The 20453-nt window shown below is 40.6% G+C and overlaps 1 protein-coding gene across 1 annotated transcript; it reads left to right on the top strand.

Moving 5' to 3' along the window:
* The first annotated feature begins 8824 nt into the window (after positions 1 to 8824).
* LOC143850584 (uncharacterized) lies at positions 8825 to 16667 on the top strand. The gene is made up of 3 exons (XM_077359814.1): positions 8825 to 10378; positions 10469 to 12016; positions 16500 to 16667. Exons 1-3 carry the CDS (start codon positions 8825 to 8827, stop codon positions 16665 to 16667), a joined length of 3270 nt encoding a protein of 1089 aa, XP_077215929.1.
* The last annotated feature ends 3786 nt before the right edge of the window (positions 16668 to 20453 follow it).

Genomic DNA, 20453 nt, shown 5'->3' with positions numbered 1-20453 from the left:
AGTTTAACCATTTTGAATGTTCACCCATTTCAACACCTTTTGACCCAAATATACAGTTGTATCTTAATACTGGCAGGACTATTTCTCAACTAGGGTATGCTAGTGTAATTGGTAGTCTTATGTATGCTATGACTTGTACTAGGCCAGACATAGCATTTGCTGTAGGTAAACTTAGTAGGTTTACCAGTAATCCTAGTTTTTCTCATTGGAATGCAGTCTATAGATGTAGACACCCTATTTTGACTAAGCCCTAAACCTTCCCAGCTCGTGCCAAATCCATCCGAATCTCAGCATTAGGGTCCCAAACTTCACCCTAGGCTTGATTCGGGTCTCTTTTAACCCCCTGCAAAATTTCATCATGATCTGAGCGCGTTTGCCCAGCAAACGGGCTGAATTGGTGTGTGTAGTGTAATGGGGGGTGGCCCACTAGGTTTTCATTTTACCCTAAAAAAACCTTGTATTTTAGGGAAAATTCAAGTTATCCAAAGACCCTAAGTACCCATGAATACATTTTTGGAAACCTTAAGACCCCAGAAAAATCCCTGCAAAATTCCAGAAAGATCCGACGAAAAAATTCGAAAAAGACAAGTGGAGTTAGTGCAGTTATCAAGCGTGGGGAGGGTGCATTAGCCAGCTGGGGTCGCGCATGTGTGCGCTTATCAAATGGGAGTGCCGATATCAACTGCCCAAATTTATATAAATATCAGCTTAAGCTCTCGTTTTCAAAAAATCAAGGTTTTTTCTAATTTTTTAGAGAGAGAAAATCTGAGGTGAGAGAAAGCAGATCTCGCCGAAACCCTCATTTTCCGATCACGTTCTTCTCCTCTCCGATCAAGCTCCAACCAGATTTCACTGGATTCTGGCATAGCTCCGGCCGATTCATCTTCTTCTAGCTATTCTCTTTTCCTTTTTGCTAATTTCTGCATTTTTTCTCTATTTGTTTCTCAATTCAAACCCTCGGATTTTCGCTCGAGCAGATTTCGCAGAGAGAGAGAGAGAGAGAGGAGGGTTTTTGAGAAATCCTAGTGTTCTATTCCTCTTCTCCGGCGAAACCACCTCCTCCGGTGACCTTGAGCTCCGGCCGATCGTCTTTTCCCTCTAAATCCAAGATCTATGCAGAGATCTGTGAGAAAGAGTGAGAGATTGAGATATTTGTAGAGAGAGAGAGGGAGCAGAGAGGAAGAGGAAAAGAAAGAGAGGGAGATACAAATTCATCGCAAGATTCATCTTCTCCGACGAATCTTTGTCGGAATCCAGCTATTTTCTCCAAGCTCCGGCCACCAAATTTTGATCAAGCTCCGACCGGTATTTGTTCGGCCATATCAGTTCGAAGAAAGAATCGGCCTCATTTTGTTTTTCTCTTATCAAAACCCTAATTTCAACCATTTTTTTTCAATCATTCTCCGGCAAATTTTCCGACAGATTCATCTTTTCCGATTAGAGAAAGAAGAAGGAGCTCATTTTCCAGATTTTTTAGATTTAAAATTACAGAGAGAGAGAGAGAGAAAGAGAGAACCGATCAAAGTCGATTTGTCTACTCCGATCATCTTCTCCGGGCATCTTCGTTTTGATTCTGGTCGTTTTTCGGCAACAATTTCAGCTAGTCTTCTTATTCTTTGTTTAAGCTTCAAACAGATCTTGATTTCTGTTTTCAAATCCGATTGAAACCCTAACAGCTTCATCTTTTCTTCTCCGATCATGACTCCGGCAGGTAGACTCTTCTGATTTTTCTTTCTTATTCTCACTGTTTCTCTTATCCTCTTGAATGAAACCTCAGTTAAGCTTTTAAATCTTAGATCCCTCGCTATTTCATCTCCATTAGCGACCCTAACCTTTTCCCTTAGCTTCTACACTCTATTTCTTCATTTTCCTTGGAGGATTACACGATTTTTGTGGTGGATCATTATTCTGTAATAATCAAATTGAAAAGAGTTAACGAGGGAAAAGGGAAGGAGAATTGCAGAGATTACAGAAGCTAGAAAGAAAAAGCCTTTCTCTCCAGTTGATTTGTCGAATATTCATCAGATCTACCTCTCATAGTCATTAACACTTTCAGCAGGTTTGTCTTCAATGTTTATCATCCTTAATTTTCATTAAAACCTAATGGATTACTGGTTATTTCAATTTGTTATTAGATTTCTATACATGCATGCTTCTGTTATCTCTTTTCCTTTGAAAAGTCTTGTTAAATTGAAAGAAGATTCAAATTTAGCTTTTATTGTCTCTGAATTGTTTATTTTCTCTATAAAAATTGATCTAAAACTTGATCTGTTTCTGCATTTGAAGTTCCTTGTGTTAGTACAATGGTTTTCTCTGCTTCAGTTAAATCAGTGGATGGGTTTATTTGAAAGTTAGGATATCTGCTATAAGCCTGGGTTATCATTTGCACATAAATCTATCATTGTAGTATAGTGGTGAGTATTCCCGCCTGTGATGCACATAATCTATTCACACCTTGTTGTCTCCTGTTGTGCACAAATAAATCCATATTTTAACCCATTTGCTTGGTACAAATAAGTTCACATTTCGGCCCCACTGTTGGCACAAATCTGCTTATATTTCACTCTCACAGTTTTTACATTTGAATCTGCACAAGTTGATGTCCCGTTATGTATTAAAATTTGTACAAATTGAAAATATCATTTAATGTGTTTCTATAATCTGTTGGAAATTTAATACTTCTCTTTCATACTAAGCTTTGAGTTAGGGTTCGAAGACGGTAATAAATGGATTGTTCAGGTGAGATTATCTCAAAGCCTATTATACTCATTTATTTATTTATTTAAATAAATTGTTAATAGGAAGAAGGAGATCAGGTGACTACTCTGTTCGATATTATCGACATGAGTACTGTTTGATCTCAAGGTGGGATTAGAAATATTATCATGTGTATTTGATATCAGATGATTACTTTGGCATCATCTGATTTCATTGGAGTCCCCGTATTGGGGTTTGTGGTTGGTTTTGAAGTGTTTGATATTGTTTTACTTTATTAGGCTATCCAGCGGCTGGTCTGGACTAATTAATGTTGTTTATCATTTTATAATTGCTATAGATCGTGTATTGTTTTATTGAAAATTTTTCTTTGTTTAGTACTTGATTTATTTTTATAAGAATAGAATGGAATTTGTGATTATCTGGTAGACTTTTCTTCTCTCTTTGATAGACTAACACAGTCTTTTAGATTTTTGTTAAATTCTTTAGATACTAGAATTCCCTCTCGTTGCAAGGGCTATGAAGGAGTCATCCCAAGCCCATCTCTAGGGGGACTTGCACAGTCCAAATAGCATTCTATTTTCTCAAAAGACTTGCCTAGTCTTTTAGATCCAAATCTTTGGAGACAGGCATTGTCTCATTAATGAATCAACCTAAGTCAACTCCTAGGAGACTACCTCTAGTCTCACAGGTCTTAAACCCTCTTCTAGTCGAAGACCAACTTGGTCTATCAGTTATCTCTTTTTCTTATTATTGTTTAGGCAATGATAAGGTTACTTGAAGCCCATCCTAGGAGACTTGCCTAGTCTTGCTAGCATTTTTTCTCAGTCTCATTCTCTTGCTAAACCTCCTCTTTGTGCGTCGTTTGGTTTTGAGAGAACACCCTGCTCGGCTTGGCATCATACCCCTACCCTTATGGGTATTGGGTTGCACATTTGTTGCACCCTAGGGCTAGGTAGCTGTCCGGCCCGGCTGGGTGTTTTACCTTTGCCAAATATGCGCAAGGTCTCTTTTTTTCCTTGTTAGCATTTTTTTCTCTATCCTACCTTTGTGTCTAAGAGGCTTACCTAGTCTCATTTTCTTGCTAAATCTCCTCTTTGGTGCGTCTTTTGGTTTTGGGAGAACACTCTGCTCGGCTTGGCATCATACCCCTACCCTTATGGGTATTAGGTTGCACATTTGTTGCACCCTAGGGCTAGGTAGCTGTCCGGCCCAGCTGGGTGTTTTACCTTTGCCAAATATGCACAAAGTTTCTTTTTCCTTATTACTTGTGAGCTTTATCTTAGTTTGATAGTCCACTAGCATAGGAATCCGTCCTTAGTCTAGAGAGTCAGTCCTCTTGTTCAGGAATCAAATTCTATCATCATAGGGGTTAGGATTTTATCCAACCTTTCATCAGATCATGTTCTTCTATCCGCTCTTGCAAGGTATAGGATGCTGTCCAACCCTTGCAGAGTCGTGTTTCTGTCTTTTTTCCCCGCAAAGCATAGGATGCTGTCCAACCTTTGCGGGATTTCAGGAGTCTGTCCTTCCCTTATGATGATAGGATTCAGTCCTCTCGTGTCAAAAACATCAAAAACATCTAAAAAACCAAAAATCTCAAAAATCTTGAGTCATTAGGAGAGTAGTTAGGAAAATCATTTCCGAACTACGTTGGCTTGATCCCTTTCAACAGGGTACGTAGTGCAGCTTGGGATTCACATCCCAAGTCCAGCCAAACCTTTCAAAATAAACCTTTCAAAAATTACAAAAATATTTCAAAACCTTTTTCAAAGAGATCTTCCCCTAGAGTTAGGAGTCTGTCCTAGATATTTAGGGTGTTTTAGAGTTAGGAGGCTGTCCTGATTTGTTTGATATGGTGTGTCATGTCGTGTGAGTGTCCCTAGAGTTAGGAGGCCTCAAGTTGATCGGTTAGACACTTAGTCCAACCGATGGCTAGATTAGGAAGCATATAGTCAGCCCATGGTTTTCCTTAGGTTGCACAGCCTAGATACACGTAGGATGTAGGGCCCACCTGCATTAGCTTAAGGCTAATCAACCTGCATTAGTTAGTGCATATAGAGTCCTAAAAATTACAATTCACCTGAACTTAAGCAATCGTACAAAAAAGCTTTAAAAATCAGTCGAGTCTAGTGGATCGAGTCTAGGATAGCAGTTTTAGATGGTTAGGCATCGTAGTTTAGAATAGGGCATCGAACTACGTTGACTCCGATTCTTCCCGAGACTGGGATACGTAGAGCAGCTGGGATGGACGGCCATCTTGGTCCGAGTCAGGTCGCATTAGAGTTAGGACTCATTTTGTCCAGTCATGTATAGAATTGAATTGTGTTTTGTGTTTTGCTGTGTTTTCTTACTTTCATGTATAGATCCCATACCTTTAGCTGTAGTATGCATGTGTTTGCACACCAGAACTCAGACACCAATTAGGTATGACACTCATAACTTAGCTATTATTAGGCGACACTTCTTTCATTTCTTTTATGTGTGCTTATTATTCATCTCCGAGACATGCATGATTAGATAGACATTTTCTCGGAGATATTCGTTCCTATTTCATATGACTTTCGCCCAAAACTCTTCAAAATTATTAAATAAATGGCATAAGAGACCAGGTGTTTACACTTGGGCGGATGAGGTGCTCTTTAGACCTTCCAAATTCGTAACCAGGCACGAACCCTCTTTTATATCTCTGGTTATCCGTTGCAACAGAGCATAGTATGGGATCCTTGGCCCACTTCCTTGGATGGCGACTCTTCTTTGTTTAAGGTACGCCTCGAATCTGGGTTAGTCCCCGAATCGAGAGGTATCTCACCTTATATCGCCACTCATGCTGTGAGAGGCACTTTCTTTCGAGAGTTCCTTGGTAAAGCTCTCCATTCACGTGGATGATCCTGAGACAGCGCGTGGGGGCACGTCCCCCGCCGCCTCGCTCTCGGATCGGGGTCCACAGGCTGGCGACTCTGCTGGGGATTTCTTTCGAGATATTGCCTAACTCTGTTAAAATGCCATTTGTTATTAATTTTGAAGAATTTTGGGCTAAAATCATTTTAAATGGGAATTTAATCGCTTAGAATCCAGGGGCACCAGATAGGTGTTTAAAACAAGGGATTCACACACTGCACAGCATACATCATTTTGATTTTTTTTTCTTTCTTTTATTGATTTTATTATTATTAGCTCCATGGGATAGATATAATGCGTGCCTCATGGGATATCACTATCCAGATGGTGCTGTTGTATCTGTTACCAAGCTATGCGCCAGTGCTGCAGTCGTAAACACTCGGTGTACTTGTGTTTACAGCAGCCGGTGAGCAATGAAGCATACTGTATATAACACTCGGTGTACTTGTGTTATATACTTAAAGTATGGATCATATGCATAGTACCTGATATATTGAGTCCGGCGCTCTACTTTCATTTTACATATATTATGTACATGGATATATTTGTTGATTTAGTAAAACCCAATTAGGATCTGCATGTGCTTATATATATATGGCATTCATATAAGGACGAACATATGTTGCTTACACATGTTGGAGCCTAGATTTAGGAGCCATGTCCTATCCATAGATTATTGTAGTTCACCTTATGTGGCTACAGACGCAGTCCTAGTACACTCACAAGTCTGTCTTGAGTCAAGCTTCTTGACTCTATGGGATCATATTTAGGGCTGGTGCCCCTGGTTGAGATATATATGTATATATCTATATTTTGATTATTAGATTAGAGCCTACTCATTAGTGAGGCTTCCTTATCTAATCAAATTAGTCATATTAGTCCGTTCTTCGGATCTAGACCCGACCAGTGGCTTTTACTTGCCCTCTCATGGTCGTGGCCTATCATTTGCTCTATTCATTGAGATTTTTTTTCCATATATCTTTTGATTATAAGATCAGGACCTACTTTCTAGTAGAGATTCCTGGCTTGAATCAATCAGTCGTGTATATTCATCTCTCAGATCTAAACCTAGCTAGTGGCTTTTACTTGTCACACTCATAGCTATGGTTTATTCCTTGACCCAATGATGATAAATATTACCTGTTTTTATCCTTCAAAGTCAAACCTCATTTATCCATTCTTTTGTTGTATTACTCAAATTATTGTTCGACCTGTCTTAGATATGGTCGATAGCTTGTCTGCTGTCTCTATGACCATAGTCTATCATTATTGATCTTCTTGATCGTGCATTTTTTGTCGTCCACCTTTCAGATTTAGATCCGGTCTATGATCTACTTTTGTCATTTTATGACCGTGGTTTTTTCTCTGAGTTTCTGATCATCTTTGATCATTAATGGAACATTCGATGTTGCCAATAGTATCCTCATTGTGATTAATTGCTAAGTTTATCCTTATTCCTTGTTTATTCCAAGTTATTCTCCATTCCCTAATTATCCCATCCTATTCTTCGTGTTTAGGTTAAATTATGGCGAATAATGTGTTGAAAGGCTGGATAAGCGAGACTATTAGGGCTCTTCCGTTAGAATCTTCGGACAGGAGTATGGCTGATCGGTTCATCTGTACCTTCAATCATTTGAGTGTGTCTGATATAAATTGGAAGTTTCTCCAAGCAGCCGCTGGATTCTAGGATCCTAATCTTCATGTTTTTCGATTCGGATCTTTCGAGCTTTGTCCTATATTCGAGGATTAGTGTGCTTTATTAGAGCTCCCAACAGAGGGACTTTGGATACGATCTTCGAATATAGATTCCTCTCATTCTATTTTTTGCAAGCTATTCAAAAATCAAATCGTTGATGCTCTTCCATGCTTAACGGATACGTGTGTGCAAGTTCAAAACCTCATTACCCTTTTTTCCGAAAACGTCGATCCTACTAACTCTCGTTTTCAAAGTTGTCGACGCAATGCTTTGATTTTTAGTGTCTTTGCGCGATATTTCATTCGGAAAAACCCTCGTATTGCTCCGTTAACCTTGTTAACTGTGGTAGACCAAATTAACGAAGGGAGAAATCCCATCCCTACCATGTTAGCGGAGACCTTCTTGGGATTAGATCTTATTGCTTCCAGAGAAATCAAAGACAATTTATGTGGGTGTGTGAAGCTGTTGTATGTTTGGCTTGGTGAAAAATTTCAAATTCTTCAGCGACAAAACCAAAATCCGTATATCTTGAAGAATTTCCATACATGGAAACCAATAGCCAATCAACCTCAGTCCATCGATGAATGGCACAATTGGTTACAACATGTAGAGGAGAGCCAGTTTCGCTGGGTAAGTCATTCATGTTTCCATGTTTTTACCAGCACTTACCCGCATTCATTTGTTTACCTCATGGGTACCGAGAAATCTTCTTTTTATGCACCCATGCGAATTCTCCATCAGATTACGGGAATTTCATGTCCTCCCGGAATCATAATCCCTCCTCTTTGTGAGGATCTCACTCCTGATCTCGTCCGATCCATTGTGGCTGCTTGGGGAAACAAAAATATAGAAAGGAGGTTAGGATTATCTCGCAAATTCCGACATGGAGAAATATCGGAAGAGCCTGTAAGCCGGAGAACTCGGATTGAAGAGCCTTGAAGATCCATATCGTGTTTTGTTATTCTGATTTCTGCATTTTCCATTATTGTCAGTCTGTTTGTCCAGTTGTGATTAGAGATTAATATTTTTCATCCGTTGTAATCACAATTTGAATCTTATTAATGAAAGTGTGTTTTTGTTTCTTTTGTCATTGTTTGATCAAAATAGTTTATCTCGATTATCAAAATTTTAATCTAGTGATTATACTTCCATTTCAGGATTCTTGATTGAGCAACCATTGCTCCTAAGAAAATCCTTGTTTCAAAACCAACCTGGTCCCGTCAGACATCTGATTCCAGGCTGAGCCGACAATCCTTGTCACCTTTTTCTTTTACTTCTCCTCTATCACCTTCCTTGAATTTTCAAGAAATACTTTCGCCAGTCCAACCAACCCCTGAAACAATGGCAGAGAATGGGCAAAATGGTATGGACACCAATGAGATGATGAAAGCTATAATGTTGCAATTGAGTACCATTAATTAAGAAATAGCCCGATTAAAGAATGACAGAGAATCTACTTCCAAAAATCCTGCACCTCAGCAAACCCCAATCATGCCTCGCCCACCTCCTACGATGGCTCAACCTCCTGTGTTGCCAGTCTATGACAATTCTGATGACGAGCAGTATGAAGAAGAGAACTGTCTCCCCCATCTGGATAAAGGCAAGGGGATAGTCAATAGGTTGGATAAGATGGCCCAGGAGATGGAGAACATGAAAATGCAGGGTCCGAAAAAATTAAATATGGCTGAGTTTATGATAATACCGGGAATCGTGCTACCTCCTAATTTCAAGATGCCGGATCATGATAAGTATGATGGGACAGGATGTCCCAAGAGTCATCTGAAAGCCCTTATTCCTCTCTTACAACAGCATGGGCTAACTCCAGAGCAGATTGCTCTTCTTTTCCCTAGATCTCTTACTGGAACAGCAAAGAAATGGTTTTTGAGCTTGAAAACCGAAGAGATCAGAACCTTGGAAGATGTTGCAAATCGATTCGTCGAGCAGTTTTCCATGGAACAAGGGATAGATGTAACTAAGAGAGACCTGAAGGCATTGAAGCAAGGTCACAATGAGACCTTCACTTCCTTCATTCGCCGATGGAGGCGAAAGGCAGCGCAGATGACTCACCGTTTGCCTGACTCAGAGCAGATCAAGATTGTTGTGAAAAACTTATCATCTCAATACTATCACCACATGGCAATCCAGTACTTCATTGATTTTGATTTTCTAATCAAAACCGGAACTCAAATCGAAGATGCTTTGTCCAAAGGACTAAGATCAAGACCTTTGTCTGATGTGAGAGAGGGAAAAAGACCTATTGTGGCACCGAAGGAGGTGCACAATGTTAACTATACCAGGCCTCCCAGTTATGCCAGACCACCGGGTTATGATCAACCACCATCCAGAACGATGACCGAGGTCAGGAGGCCTATTGAAAAGAAGATCTTTCGTCAGTTTGACCCCCTCCCTTACTCCTTATCAGTGGCTTTGAAGAAGTTACTGAGAGATAAAAAGATTACTCTGTTGGAACCTAGAGAGCTTCCCAACCCTTTGCCCAAGTATTGGAGGAAGGACCAGTACTGCGATTATCATCAGAATTCAGGGCATTTGACTGACAAATGCATGGCTTTAAGACACAAGATCCAAGACATGATAGAAGCAAAGGATCTTGCCGTTGAAGCACCTAACGTCACTCGAAACCCATTACCTACACATGCAGTCCCTCCCCCGAACGTGTATACCATTTTCACTGAAGAAATCCTCTTAGATCACTCCCGTATTTGTGCGGTTATTTCTGATAGACCGTATGTTCTGAGATGGGATGATGAAGATGAAGCGATCGAAAACAAGAAACCTTACATACTGTCCCCTCTAGATGAAGGATTAACAGGATCCTCTGAGTGTTCTTGTTCTTATGTCCTCAAGAGTGAGGAGGAAGAAGAGATGAAAGAAAAAGTCCCCTATGTTTTGAGACTAGAGGAAGAAGACTTGTTGCTTCTAGAGGATCAGTGTGACGAGCTCCGTCATGTCACACGTGGTGGTCGGGTCTTTAAGCCAGTTGAACTCAGAGCTGAGAATCCTGCTGAAATAGCCCGAGCATCAGAAAATCAGAGGCAAAGACAGACTGTAGAAGAAGAAGAAGACAACTTGTTGAAACAATTGAAGAAAACACAAGCTAATGTTTCAATTTGGGGTTTGTTGATGGCATCCCCAAAGCACCGACAAGTTGTACTCCGAGAGCTTAACGCATCTCAAGTGTCAGTCGAGATTACTCCTGACGAACTAGTCAGTCTAGTTGCCATGGCAAGGGCCTCAAAGACTTTATCCTTCACTGATGAGGATTTGCCTCCGGAGGGTAGAGATCACACTCGACCTCTCAGGATTACCATAATCTGCAACAAGAAAAGGGTACCTGAAGTGCTAGTAGACAACGAGTCTGCTCTAAACGTATGTCCCCTGAGCACCGCTGTTACTTTGGGATTTGGGCCCAACAATTTCATACCATCTGAGCAAGGCATACTAGCATACGATGGTACGAGAAGAGACGTGATCGGGATACTGGCCACCGATATCGAAATAGGGGGAGAAACCTTTGAGGTTGAATTCCAAGTACTCGATATAAAGACTTCTTTCTTCCTTCTTCTGGGCCGACCTTGGCTGCACAATGTCAGAGTTATTCCTTCAACTTTGCATCAGAAGTTGAAATTTGTTAGGAATAACAAAGTGATAACAGTCCGAGGAGACCCTGAGCCGGAAGTTGGACAAATAACATCTGAACTGAGCACTGAAAAATCAAGAGATGTTAGTTTAACCGGCTTTTCATTAGAAATCTCTACTATTTCCTTTGGGGAAGCAATGAATGAAGAAATAATGTTTCTCTCAAGCACAAACACTCAAGTAGTAAAGATAATGAGAAAATATGGTTATGTCCCAGGAGCTGGCCTGGGAAGAAATCTACAGGGCCCAACTGAGTGGCCAGAGTTGAAAGCAGTAGATGGCGTATTCGGTTTAGGATATCAGCCAACCCAAAAAGAGGTTCAAGAAATGAGAAGGTATATGTTGAAGAGGGCTGAATGCCGTCGTCGGGGTATAGAATTTCCGACAGGACCGTACAGCATGATTATGAACGGCCGATTCAGAAGAGAAGGGGCAGACTGTCCGTTCTATGGTTTTCCTGAGACCTGGTGTGATAAGACTGGAAAGAGGCTTCCAGGGTTAGAGATCTTCTTCACAGATGAGTTATCAGAAGATTTCTACAGTGAGCAGATTGCCTTGACAGCGATAGCAGAAAAACCAGCTACATATTGGGCGGAAAATATTGAGCCGCATCTCCTAGACTCCCTGTATCAGGTTGAGGCCCCAATCATTGCTATGATTGGAGGAGATGTGCCTTTCGTGAACCCCAAAGATTGCATTACTCCAGCTACTAGACCTTTAGACAATTGGACCGCACAGGTTATACCCCAAGTAGTCCTCCAGTATAGCCCAGTCCTTTCAAAAGAGCCAGTCATTTCAAAATATGTGTCAGTTTCTGAGTTCAACCCAAAGTCTGTCATTTCTAACTTTTCTTTTGATGCAGATACCATAGGGGTTGGAGTGGTTCTCGGAGATGGTGAAGAGTCAGTCCCTGTCGAGTCTCAGTCAGAGGATGTTTTCGCTGATTCTTCATTTGTACATAGTCCTGTCTATATTGATACTGATGTCGACATGTCATTTCATTTGAATTCTGAGTCTGTAACGCCCGCTGTGGGTGAATCATTCGATGTAATCATCAATTCTGCAAAAGAAATAAAAGACTCATTTGTGTACGATCCTGTCTTTATTTCTAATTCTGTTTCTGATTCTGCTTCAAAGCCTGGTCAAATAACTAATAATAATAATAATCAAGACTCCCCCTCAAACGAGGAAGGCGACGAAACTCCTCTTGAAATCAAATACATGATTCAACAAGAGGAGATTCGCCGAGCAAAACCACTCGAAGAAGAAATTGAAACTGTAAATATAGGTGATGAAACTTTAATTCGGGAGATTCGGATTGGCAAAACTTTATCTCCTGAGGAGCGCGAAGAATTAATCACCTTGCTAAAAGAGTTTAAGGAGGTCTTTGCTTGGTCTTACGATGACATGCCGGGATTGAGCGAAGACATTATCCAACACAGATTACCTCTAATCCCTGGCATCAAGCCTAAGAAGCAAAAACTCCGAAAACTCAAGACATAATGGGAGTTAAAGGTTCATGATGAGTTGAAGAAACTACTCGAAGTAAAATTCATTGAAGTAGTGGAATATCCCGAATGGCTTGCAAATATAGTTCCTGTGCCCAAGAAAGATGGAAAAGTCAGGATGTGTGTTGATTTCAGAGATCTGAATAAGGCGAGCCCAAAGGATGATTTTCCTCTTCCGAACATCGATATCCTGGTAGACAACACTGCTGGACATGCTCTGTTATCCTTCATGGATGGGTTTTCAGGCTACAATCAGATCAAGATGGCGCCTGAGGATATGATGAAGACGGCATTTATTACTCAGTGGGGGACATATTGCTACAGAGTTATGCCGTTTGGACTCAAGAATGCCGGTGCCACCTATCAGAGGGCTGCGACTACTCTTCTTCATGACATGATTCATAAGGAGGTCGAGGTCTATGTAGATGACATGATTGTCAAAGGCAGGACTCGGCCAGAGCATACAGTCGCTTTGAGAAAGTTCTTTGAGCGAATCCGAAAGTTTCAACTTCGCTTGAACCCAAATAAATATGTATTTGGGGTCACGTCAGGGAAGTTGCTTGGATTCATGGTCAGTGAAAGAGGAATCGAGGTGGACCCTCAGAAGATCAAGGCTATCCAAGAAATGCAACCACCAAAGACAGAAAAGCAGATTCGTGGATTCCTTGGCAAAGTGCAATACTTGAGGAGATTCATATCTCATTTAACTATGACGTGTGAACCCATCTTCAAGTTATTGAAAAAGAATTCCTCTAAGAAATGGAATGAAGAATGTCAGGAAGCATTTGAAAAAGTCAAGCAATATTTGTCTTTGCCTCCTGTCTTATCCCCAGTCATTCCTGGTCAACCGTTGTTGATGTATTTGTCCATCACGGATACGGCAATGGGTTGTATGCTTGCTCAGCAGGATGCAGGATCTAAGAAGGAAAAGCCCATCTACTACATCAGCAAGAAAATGCTAGAATACGAGATAAAGTACACTATCTTGGAAAAGACTTGTCTAGCATTAGTATGGGCGACTCAAAGGCTTAGACATTATCTCTTATCGAATAAGGTATTTCTGCTTTCACGGATGGATCCGTTGAAGTACTTATTCGAGAAGCCCGCCCTTACAGGAAGAACTGCAAGGTGGTTGCTATTGTTATCTGAGTTTGACATCACATACGTCACTCAGAAATCTGTCAAAGGACGGGTTATTGCTGAGCAGCTAGCTGATGCTCCTGTTGAGGAGAATGCTTTTCTGAAGGCTGAGTTTCCTGATGAAGAGATCATGGAACTTGAAGAAGAAATTCCAAGTACCAGATGGACAATGTACTTTGATGGAGCCGTTAACAATCGAGGACAAGGAATAGGAGCAGTGCTTGTATCTCCCAAGAAAGAATACATCCCGATATCCATCAAGTTACAATTCGAATGTACAAATAACATGGCAGAATATGAAGCATGCATCGCAGGACTTGAAGCAGCTTTGGCTTTGCGAATCCAAGACATCGACGTATTCGGAGATTCAATCCTAATCATTTGTCAAATAAATGGGGAATGGAAAACGAAAGAGGCAATGTTGATCTCATATCACACTTATCTTGCATCTCTGGTCGAGAAGTTCAGAAATGTCACCTTTACTCATCTGTCGAGAACAAGGAATCATTTTGCTGATGCTTTAGCTACTCTGGCATCAATGCTAGACATTTCCACGACGATGGAGGTTCAACCTTTAGCTGTAAGGTTGCAATGGGCTCCAGCACATGTGAATGCCATTGAAATATCTGCCAGGTGTCCAGATGGTAAACCATGGTATACAGATATCAGAAATTTCATTTCAGGCAAGGGGCATCCGCCTGAAGCTTCCAGCAAAGAGAGGAAAACTCTTCAGAGGTTCGCTGCCAACTTCATCATCTGTGGTGAAGAGTTGTACAGAAGGTCGTTTGATGGGATACAGCTTCTGTGTGTTGATGAAGATCAGGCTGCAGAGCTCATAGAACAAACACATGAAGGTGTTTGTGGTCCTCACATGAATGGTAAAATGCTATCAAGGAAGATCCTTAGACTCGGTTTCTATTGGCCCTCAATGGAAACAGATTGTTTCGCATTTGTGAAGAAATGTCATAAATGCCAAGTCTATGCGAATCTTATTCATGTGCCTCCGTCAGAGCTGCATTCTATGACCTCACCATGGCCATTCTCAGTATGGGGAATTGATATCATTGGCAAAGTCTATCCCAAATCGTCAAGTGGACACGAGTACATCTTGGTGGCCATTGATTATTTCACGAAGTGGATAGAAGCTGCTTCATATGCTTCCATAACTTCCAATACAGTTGCGAAGTTCATCCGTGCAAACATCATTTGCAGATATGGAATACCTCATGAGTTGATTTCTGATAATGGATCTCACTTCAAGAAAGAGGTAGTGCACCTGTGCGAAGAATTTTAAATCAAGCATCACAAGTCATCTCCTTACAGACCGCAGACAAATGGTGCTGTAGAGGCAGCTAATAAGAACATCAAGGTTATTATTAGCAAAATGACAGAAACTTATAAGGATTGGTCGAATAAACTCCCGTATGCTTTGTGGGCTTACAGGACGTCGATCAGATCCTCTACAGGTGTAACTCCGTACTCTCTAGTTTACGGAATGAAAGCTGTCCTCCCTGTTGAGTTGAGAATCCCATCTCTAAGGGTTATGATGGAAGCAAATCTGCCAGAATCTGAGTGGGCCAAAGCCAGACATAATGAATTGCAGATGATTGATGAAAAGAGGCTCAGAGCCTTATACCACATCCAAGGGTATCAGAGAAGAATCGAAAGGGCATTCAATAAGAAAGTCAAGGTTCGAGACCTGAAACCAGGAGATCTCGTCTTGAAATCTTATCGAGCACCGGTGTTCGATCCCAGAGGAAAATTCAGGCCAAACTGGTCTGGTCCTTACATTGTTGATGAAGTTCTGCCTGGAAAAGCCGTAAGACTCCTCAATGAAAATGGAGAAAAATTAACAGAACCTACAAACCTGGACCAACTAAAGAAGTACTATGCTTAAATACACCAGGAGGCCGTCCTTGATCGATCAGAGCTTAAAAACCCACAACCTCAGAGTCAAAAACCATTTACAAACCCTTTGAACCTAAAAAGAGAGAAAACATTATTTCTTTGATAAATTCAAACCAGGGGCATCTTTTATGACTTACGTCATAAAAGATATTTAACCTGAACTACGTCATGACCTGATCCCTCTCTACAGGGTATGTAGGCAGCCTGATCAACTCGGGTTCGGTCAAATCCTTCGTAAGCTCCAAATCCTTCAAATCTTTCAAATCCTTAAAAATATGAAAGAAAGAACAAAACAAACAATCCTTGAAACCCCAAAAATGGGCGAACTACGCAGACCTGATTCCTATTCTCTTTGGGGATACGTAGGCAGTCTGGAGGGCCAGATTCGGTCAAATACATGAAAACTCACCAATATGTAACCTGTTTGAACCTAAGCCTACCTAAAAGTCCTTCTGGTGTATTTTAGGTCCGGGTTTGTAGAGAAACAGAAAGAAAAAAAAAATGATGGAGTCTTAGACCCGCTAGACTGAAAACCCGAAAGGGCGGTCTAGGCAAAAATTAGGGTCATTCACCTGCTAAGTTGAAAACTCGAAAGGGCGGCTTAGGCAAAAATCAAGGTGTAGAGCCTGCTGGATGAAAAATCTGCAAGGGCAGACAGTCCAGGCAAAATAAGGCATGCGGTCCGCCAAATCAAAAGCCTGAAAAGGCGATTTGGTCATGGCAGTGACTTCAAAAGGACAAAACCTCTGAATGCCAGCAAGACGTTCATTTCTTCTGAGACATTACTCTGAAGTCTGAGTAAGCGCCAGTAGAGATTCTTCTGACACTCTATAAGCTAAGGAGTTAAGACTAAGCAAACCAAAGGGATAATAACCATGACGGAAAACCTGAAAAGAGGAATGAAACACCTTTAAATACGGTTTTTGAAAGATTCTAAAAAGTGGTAGACTGTACCATTTTAAAATACTTATCAGGCTGAAAAGCAGATTCAGTTTCTCTTAGAATCCAAGTCATGGTCGAAGTCCTCCTTTATTGTTAGCCACAGTTCAGTCCTTGTCAAAGTCAAGGTTAAACTCCAAAGTCTTGTGTGGGGAGTCTTGTGTGGTCAATGTCTCTCCAAGGCTGGAGTGATGGAAAAATGATGAAGTTGTGGATCCTCGAAAGTGATACAGAGCAGAACAGAGTTCAGAAGGATGGTACTCAGACCATTCAAAGTATTGGCAGCTGACAAAGAGAGAAGAAAATTATCAGATTCAGTCTGTTATATATAAACAGATTTGTAACTTCAAAAATTCAGGAAATGAAACCCCTTTTTACCATTTTCCCTGTGTTTGCTCTCCTATGAATTTGTCATGGAAGTAAATTCGTACTAGGGGCATCTTTTATAACCTGTTCAGGTCATAAAAGATATCAAGTGAACTCTGATAATTGAGATAGTTATTTTCATTAAATGAAGATAAGGAGAGCTTCAGTAGAGCTTTAGTCAAACTCCTCTGAGAGTCTTTCTTATCATCTTATTGAAAATCTATCTCATAATCCCCAGTGGAGTTTCTATCCGCAAAATATAAATAAACCAAGCATTCAAATTAAATCATCTGCATCTGTGCATAAACCGTCTAGCCTCCGAGCTAAAAAAATCAAGCTTTTATGCATAAATTCCCTGCCTCTGAGCATAAACCCTGCCTCCGAGCATAAATCCTTGCCTCTGAGCATAAAACCTTGCCTCCAAGCATAAACCCTGCCTCTGAGCATAAACCCTGCCTCCGAGCATAAATCCTTGCCTCTGAGCATAAAACCTTGCCTCCAAGCATAAACCCTGCCTCTGAGCATAAAACCTGCCTCCGAGCATAAAACCTTGCCTCCGAGCATAAACCCTGCCTCCGAGCACAAATCCTTGCCTCCGAGCATAAAATCGTTCCTCTGAGCATAAATTCCCTGCCTCCGAGCATAAAACCCTGCCTCCGAGTATAAAATCCTTGCCTCCGAGCATAAGTCCTTGCCTCTGAGCATAAAACCTTGCTTCCAAGCATAAATCCTCGCCTCTGTGCAAAAAAACCTCAGGCCTCCGAGCTAAAATTCCCTAACATCTAAGCTAAAACCTTTCAACCTCCGTGCATAAACCATTTGCCTCTGAGCATAAAATCATCCGCCTCTGAGCAGAAAACCAACACTCCTAACAAACCAACCCTCTAATAATCCAACCTTCACCAAATCATTTTCTCCATCCTGTTCTCTAAATCAATTTTGGGGCTAGTCAAAATGTGACGTCTATTCAACTTTGACATTCGCGCGACAAGCACGCTTTGCCAAAGAGGGGCATCTGTAGACACCCCATTTTGACTAAGCCCTAAACCTTCCCAGCTCGTGCCAAATCCATCTGAATCTCAGCATTAGGGTCCCAAACTTCACCCTAGGCTGGATTCGGGTCTCTTTTAACCCCCTGCAAAATTTCATCATGATCTGAGCGCGTTTGCCCAGCAAATGGGCTGAATTGGTGTGTGTAGTGTAATGGGGGGTGGCCCACTAGGTTTCCATTTTACCCTAAAAAAACCTTGTATTTTAGGGAAAATTCAAGTTATCCAAAGACCCTAAGTACCCATGAATACATTTTTGGAAACCTTAAGACCCCAGAAAAATCCCTGCAAAATTCCAGAAAGATCCAACGAAAAAATTCGAAAAAGACAAGTGGAGTTAGTGCAGTTATCAAGCGTGGGGAGGGTGCATTAGCCAGCTGGGGTCGCGCATGTGTGCGCTTATCAAATGGGAGTGCCGATATCAACTGCCCAAATTTATATAAATATCAGCTTAAGCTCTCGTTTTCAAAAAATCAAGGTTTTTTCTAATTTTTTAGAGAGAGAAAATCTGAGGTGAGAGAAAGCAGATCTCGCCGAAACCCTCATTTTCCGATCACGTTCTTCTCCTCTCCGATCAAGCTCCAACCAGATTTCACTGGATTCTGGCATAGCTCCGGCCGATTCATCTTCTTCTAGCTATTCTCTTTTCCTTTTTGCTAATTTCTGCATTTTTTCTCTATTTGTTTCTCAATTCAAACCCTCGGATTTTCGCTCGAGCAGATTTCGCAGAGAGAGAGAGAGAGGAGGGTTTTTTAGAAATCCTAGTGTTCTATTCCTCTTCTCCGGCGAATCCACCTCCTCTGGTGACCTTGAGGTCCGGCCGATCGTCTTTTCCCTCTAAATCCAAGATCTATGCAGAGATCTGTGAGAAAGAGTGAGAGATTGAGATATTTGTAGAGAGAGAGAGGGAGCAGAGAGGAAGAGGAAAAGAAAGAGAGGGAGATACAAATTCATCGCAAGATTCATCTTCTCCGACGAATCTTTGTCGGAATCCAGCTATTTTCTCCAAGCTCCGGCCACCAAATTTTGATCAAGCTCCGACCGGTATTTGTTCGGCCATATCAGTTCGAAGAAAGAATCGGCCTCATTTTGTTTTTCTCTTCTCAAAACCCTAATTTCAACCATTTTTTTTCAATCATTCTCCGGCAAATTTTCCGACAGATTCATCTTTTCCGATTAGAGAAAGAAGAAGGAGCTCATTTTCCAGATTTTTTAGATTTAAAATTACAGAGAGAGAGAGAGAAAGAGAGAACCGATCAAAGTCGATTTGTCTACTCCGATCATCTTCTCCAGGCATCTTCGTTTTGATTCTGGTCGTTTTTCGGCAACAATTTCAGCTAGTCTTCTTATTCTTTGTTTAAGCTTCAAACAGATCTTGATTTCTGTTTTCAAATCCGATTGAAACCCTAACAGCTTCATCTTTTCTTCTCCGATCATGACTCCGGCAGGTAGACTCTTCTGATTTTTCTTTCTTATTCTCACTGTTTCTCTTATCCTCTTGAATGAAACCTCAGTTAAGCTTTTAAATCTTAGATCCCTCGCTATTTCATCTCCATTAGCGACCCTAACCTTTTCCCTTAGCTTCTACACTCTATTTCTTCATTTTCCTTGGAGGATTACACGATTTTTGTGGTGGATCATTATTCTGTAATAATCAAATTGAAAAGAGTTAACGAGGGAAAAGGGAAGGAGAATTGCAGAGATTACAGAAGCTAGAAAGAAAAAGCCTTTCTCTCCAGTTGATTTGTCGAATATTCAACAGATCTACCTCTCATAGTCATTAACACTTTCAGCAGGTTTGTCTTCAATGTTTATCATCCTTAATTTTCATTAAAACCTAATGGATTACTGGTTATTTCAATTTGTTGTTAGATTTCTATACATGCATGCTTCTGTTATCTCTTTTCCTTTGAAAAGTCTTGTTAAATTGAAAGAAGATTCAAATTTAGCTTTTATTGTCTCTGAATTGTTTATTTTCTCTATAAAAATTGATCTAAAACTTGATCTGTTTCTGCATTTGAAGTTCCTTGTGTTAGTACAATGGTTTTCTCTGCTTCAGTTAAATCAGTGGATGGGTTTATTTGAAAGTTAGGATATCTGCTATAAGCCTGGGTTATCATTTGCACATAAATCTATCATTGTAGTATAGTGGTGAGTATTCCCGCCTGTGATGCACATAATCTATTCACACCTTGTTGTCCCCTGTTGTGCACAAATAAGTCCATATTTTAACCCATTTGCTTGGTACAAATAAGTTCACATTTCGGCCCCACTGTTGGCACAAATCTGCTTATATTTCACTCTCACAGTTTTTACATTTGAATCTGCACAAGTTGATGTCCCGTTATGTATTAAAATTTGTACAAATTGAAAATATCATTTAATGTGTTTCTATAATCTGTTGAAAATTTAATACTTCTCTTTCATACTAAGCTTTGAGTTAGGGTTCGAAGACGGTAATAAATGGATTGTTCAGGTGAGATTATCTCAAAGCCTATTATACTCATTTATTTATTTATTTAAATAAATTGTTAATAGGAAGAAGGAGATCAGGTGACTACTCTGTTCGATATT

The sequence above is a fragment of the Tasmannia lanceolata genome, unplaced genomic scaffold, assembly GCF_043159265.1.
Source record: "Tasmannia lanceolata isolate RefF3 unplaced genomic scaffold, GAP_Taslan_0.1 ptg000018l, whole genome shotgun sequence".
In the NCBI taxonomy this organism is placed as follows: domain Eukaryota; kingdom Viridiplantae; phylum Streptophyta; class Magnoliopsida; order Canellales; family Winteraceae; genus Tasmannia; species Tasmannia lanceolata.
This window is presented reverse-complemented; position numbering and strand designations above follow the sequence as displayed.